Here is a 4900-nt window from a genome sequence, read left to right as displayed (position 1 = left end):
GTTGATATAATCCATCCACAAAGCACGAAGACAACAAGGTGCGGTAAAAACAAGCGAACCACAGAAAGACACAGGTTTCAGTGCTCAATGCTCCATACTCTAACATGGAGACACCTGAAGAAAAATGGCCACAGGGATGAATGCCCATCACCTTGAATCTCCTCCACTGGGTCTCTTCATCTCCATTTGATGCTCTCTCTAATTTTCTGCAACGAAAGCTGCCGTTTCATAGCTGAGCGTTATGCAAGGCTGGGCGGGAGGGGTTCCTGATTATTGGAAACTTTCTTTTCCCAGTGAATGGTGGAGCAGAGACACCATCATCCCTCCCAGGGCAGACGTTCAAGGTCTTTCTCTCGGGTGGTTTGGAGTCCGCTGCTGAGTGCGGGGCCTGGGCCGCGGGGGCAGTGCTTGCTGCTGCACCTGGGGCTGTGGCAGTGGCCGCTGCTGCACGCGCAGCTGCTTTGGGGTAGGGTTGCATGGCAGCTGAGGGAGCTCCCGCACCACCATTTCACTGTCCACCTGGTGAGCCTGCATCGGTCGCTCCTCGCCTGCAACGACAGAAGGACCCAGCAATCAGGCATGTACTCAAGTCTAAGCAGAAGTTGAACAGCCAGGGAAAAGTGCTTGGCCCAAACAAGAAGCCGCCAAATATTGGTCTTACCTGGAAGGCCACTGTCACTCTCAGGTGTTCCTGCTACTCCAGTGGAACAACCAAAATCACCTCCACCTGTGCACCTCAGGCAAACCCGAAAGCTTTTTGGCTGCCTGGCTGACGTCAAGGTACCTGGGGGTGTTTGGGGCAGCTCTGCCCTCTCTGTGTTGGGGGAGCCGACTTTGCCAGGGAGGCTCCGGTGGTCACCGATGGATACCCCCAGTCTGAGCTGCTCTGTCCTCTTTTGGAAACGGGCCACTGAAGGGAAAGTGAGGTGTAACCCCAGGAAGCAACATGAATGCACTCTGTCCTGCCACTATGTGTGCTGGGATGTCCAGGCACCTGGAAGCCAAAGGTCCATTTTGCCAGCATTAATTTCTCCACACATAGAAGTAATAAATTCATGCCAGCTGACTTTTGATCACTGACTCATCATTTCTGAAATGTCGATCAGCTTAGCTTAGGGATTGAGGGATTTATCTCTTGGGACACTGAAATGGCCTTAAGCACACACCAAATGTTTCAAAGAGGCTAGTCACCCTCTTATATTAGTTCTCATTTTCCCAGACTTCTCTGTTTCTTAATTCTTGCTGAATCCAGACCCAAGAATTGAGGATATGCTATCACTGCACAGTTGAGGGAGTAAAGTATCCCACTCAAACAAGAACAGCCATAATGTAAAATAACACTCAGATGGCTATGCTCACACCAGCGTTGTGCTCAGGAGCTATGGCAAGCCTTCTGAGATGACATCCCGTGATTGCACTCTGGTGAGCTCTCCCAGAGAACAGGGAAAGTGCTTGCTTATTCTTCATGGTCGTAACTTCGGGGCAGCAGGAGGGCCATGGCAAGTTACCCACGCTCAAGTGCAGTGAGGTTGCACTCCCCTCAGCCATGGGACCGGTCACGCTCACCGTTGTCAGCCTGACCACTGGCACCTTCGAGGTATCAGCTGAGGTTTCCTTCAGGCATTGCCCTCTTTATCTTGACAAAGACTGTTGTGGTGTACAAAGGAGCTTTTACTCCCATTTTGTAACTCGAGAACTGACTCACACAGAGACTAGCTGTTATTCGAGACCACACAGGAAGCCTGACACAGTGTGTGGGGGCAGGACTTGGAAACAAGCCTTTAAGGCCGAGGTGCTTCCCCGGCTGCAGGATGACCTCCCTGCCAGGGCGACCTCCCTCCTGTTTTAGCCTCCTCTTCCAGGTGGGCCAGACAACTTTTCTTCAGTGGCAGCTCAGTATCCTCTGTCCACCCAAACTAGCAGCAACGCCCAGGTTGTAATTCAAGGCAACCTCTCTGTCAAGACTGAGAGCCCACTCTCAGAGAAGACTCTGGCAGAGTATTTCCTATGGTCTTAAAGAGGCATGAATTTTGGACAACAGATGAAACCTCTGCCCACTCTGAAAACCTCAACTCTTTAAAGTGCCCCAAGCTGGACCTCCAGCGTTGACAGGCCTCCAAGGACATTGTTTTGTAGAGAGGACAAGTTCTGTAAGATGCCTGAGAAAACTCACAGAAAAGCTGAGTCCTTCTTGCCCCTTCTCACTATCTACAATGTTTCCAAATGTGACTAATGATTTCAAGGATCCTAATTTTACACCATATAAATTTAATGAAAATAACCTGCTGATGGGATATCTAATTGTATATTTTAGCCCCACAGATGCTCATGACTGGTGGCCTTGGCCGAGCTTTAGACAAGCAATTCTTCCCCCACAAATAAACAAAAGTGCTTGAGAACAAGTCGTCTATTGTTTAAAGCATATATCAGAAACCGAGACTGGCAATGCCAGCCGATCTGCCGAGATTCACCGTATGCCAAAAACGGGTTCTTACTCATGCCAAGGCAGAGAGCATGCTCCTGCCCACAGGGGTGCTGTCAGCAGGAAGCTCTATGATTTTAGGTGGCTGGATAGCAACATAAAGCCCCTTAAACACTTACAGTCATCTTCGAGCCTTTCTGCTTTCTTCTTCCTGATACAATAAATAAGCAAAATCACGAAGATGACAAAGAAGATTGCGCCTCCTGCTATGCTTAAGATGAGATAAAGGTCCAGCTGGCCTAGTTAAGGGAATGAAAGAGGATGTTAGAGGAAAAGAAATAACTTGCACAACGTCTACCTAGAATTCTGTATTTTCTTCCACTAACTGTAAAGGCAGCTGCAGTGAGAGAGTCCACCCTTTGCCTTTTCTCTGTACACAGCAGAAAGTTGCTGGTTCTCATTGTGGAGAATTTTGATTGCTCCCTGATGGATTCAAGTTCTGCAGAAAATTGAAACCAGAGCATTCATGTGTGCCAGCTCATCCTATTTCATTTACCACAAATGCCCTGTTCCTGCTAGCAATGGACCCTTTTAAGGACAACGAGCATCCAGGCAGTGCTCAGCATCTAACAAAAATAAACTTTTTAAGTACTTCCTACTGAGCTAGAAACACTGAGACTAGCTTGCTTCATAGTATTTTGGTACTTCCTCTTCAATTTTTGTCTGTACGCAAATTAAAAAAAATAGTGAAAAGGAAAAGAACATAACCAAATATCCCACAGCCTCAAAATGAGAGTTTGGTTTGCCCAGTGAGCAAAAATTTATATGAGTGTTCCTTATTTTGGCCACATAAGGTTTGCTGGACACTAGCCTTCCTTCGCCACCTCCTGCTTGGGCTCTCCTCCCAGCATTCAGGGTTCACACACGAGCACAGGCACCATGGACCTGAACCCAGCAGAAGTGCACCTTCCTTGGCTTCTTGGGGGACAAAGCTCCAAAAGGGACGACACCACTGGTACCACCCTTGACATTCACTGGGCACGCACATGGAGGGCAAAGAGTGATGACACCAAAGCCAAGATGTCTACAGTATAAAGGCCACTATCAGCCTGGGCTGCCCCAGTGGAAAAAAAAGATGAGTACCCTCAGTGGTGTGGTTCTTCTCACCTCTTTTAGCTGCCAGCGTTACACCAGGGTGTATTTTGCCCTTTCTGTGCCTTTTTCTCCCAGCTGACCATAAGGTGAGCCCAGGCAGATTCATACATAGTTACGCTTATATGAAAAGCTAGCTGAGCCGAAGCCCATCTGAAGCATGCCTTGCCTGCTAAAGGTCAAAATTCAAGGTGATAGGCCTTGAATGCAGGACCAGATGTTCATGGAGGGCAGCAGGGTTGGAAGGAGGTTTGACTGCAAGCTGAGGGATTTTTAATCTACTATGGAGCTGGCAGAGTCCTGCCACCACACAGAAAGGTTTGAGGGGGTTTTAGTTTGAGTAGGAAGGGTAGTGCCACATGGTTTTAGTGGGTTTTTTTGTGACTGAGAAATGCTATATTTGTACCTTAAAGATCAGTGTGGCAAACCTTTTATTTCTCTGTTAATGATTTGAGAAAAAACAAACTCTCCCACCCAACTCACCCTGTGAAAGAAGAACATTTCTCAAGGGTGAGAAGAAGTGAAATCGAAGTATCTTGCTGATGGCTAATGTCTGCCTGTACCAGCAATGCAGGAAGGCCCATGCTTGCCTGGTTTGTGCCCCGGGATGGCCAGTTTCAGCCAGCGTTTCCTCATTAAAACAATGTGTTTGGGCTAGTTTGCCCTGCCTTAAACGGACTTAATCCAGCAGCATGTTTTCACACCTGGCTCCAAAGTCCATGCCACATCCTGCTCCCCTGCACCCCAGCCCCTTTCCAATGCTAGCACCAACGGAACAGTGCAGCCTTTCAGGTCAGGCAGCTCATGCAGCAGAAAACAACCCTTTTTTGGCTATTTTAGGCTTCAGGAGGATCCTTCAGGAGGCAAAGGCTGCACAGGAGAGCAGAAGCCACCCCGTCCCTCAGCTCTTTGCCCTTCAGTCAGCCGCAGCAGACCTTGAATCGCTTCAGTAAGGCCTCTATACCTTAGGGCTTGCTTCCTCCCTTCTCACACCATGGACTGGCCTTCAGACTTGGACTTTCCCTAAATTTGCTATGGCAGAAATAGCTGGAAATTGGAAATACTGAGCCAGCTCTCGTGAGCCCCCTGCTCTCCACTAGCTGTAGTGGGAATCTAGAGCAAGAGAGTGCTTTAAGTGAACTGCTCGCAGTTAGGTGGGATGAACCCAAGCCCAGCAAATTCAAGGACTTTTCCCCGGTACTGCATTGGAAATCTGAATTTGAACTGAACACCACATCCAGTGTCATACCAGTATGATCTGTCTCTTGTTTTTGCCTTAACTTTCAAAACTTTTACGGGGGGGGGGGGGGGGGGGGGGGGGGTCTT

General features: G+C 48.6%; 1 protein-coding gene across 1 annotated transcript in view; it reads right to left on the bottom strand.

Moving 5' to 3' along the window:
* Positions 1-339: 339 nt before the first annotated feature.
* The window catches only part of CD2 (CD2 molecule), an 11307-nt gene continuing 6746 nt past the window's right edge, over positions 340-4900 (bottom strand). The window contains exons 4-6 of the mRNA XM_019470807.1: positions 2602-2721; positions 662-697; positions 340-548 (exon numbers count right to left, since the gene is read on the bottom strand). Coding sequence (XP_019326352.1) covers positions 340-548; positions 662-697; positions 2602-2721 — 365 coding nt within the window. The remainder of the gene's footprint in view (positions 549-661; positions 698-2601; positions 2722-4900) is intronic.

The sequence above is a fragment of the Aptenodytes forsteri genome, unplaced genomic scaffold, assembly GCF_000699145.1.
Source record: "Aptenodytes forsteri isolate BGI_AS27 unplaced genomic scaffold, ASM69914v1 Scaffold207, whole genome shotgun sequence".
In the NCBI taxonomy this organism is placed as follows: domain Eukaryota; kingdom Metazoa; phylum Chordata; class Aves; order Sphenisciformes; family Spheniscidae; genus Aptenodytes; species Aptenodytes forsteri.
The sequence above is the reverse complement of the archived record's forward strand: the minus strand, read 5'-3'. Positions and strand labels throughout refer to the sequence as shown.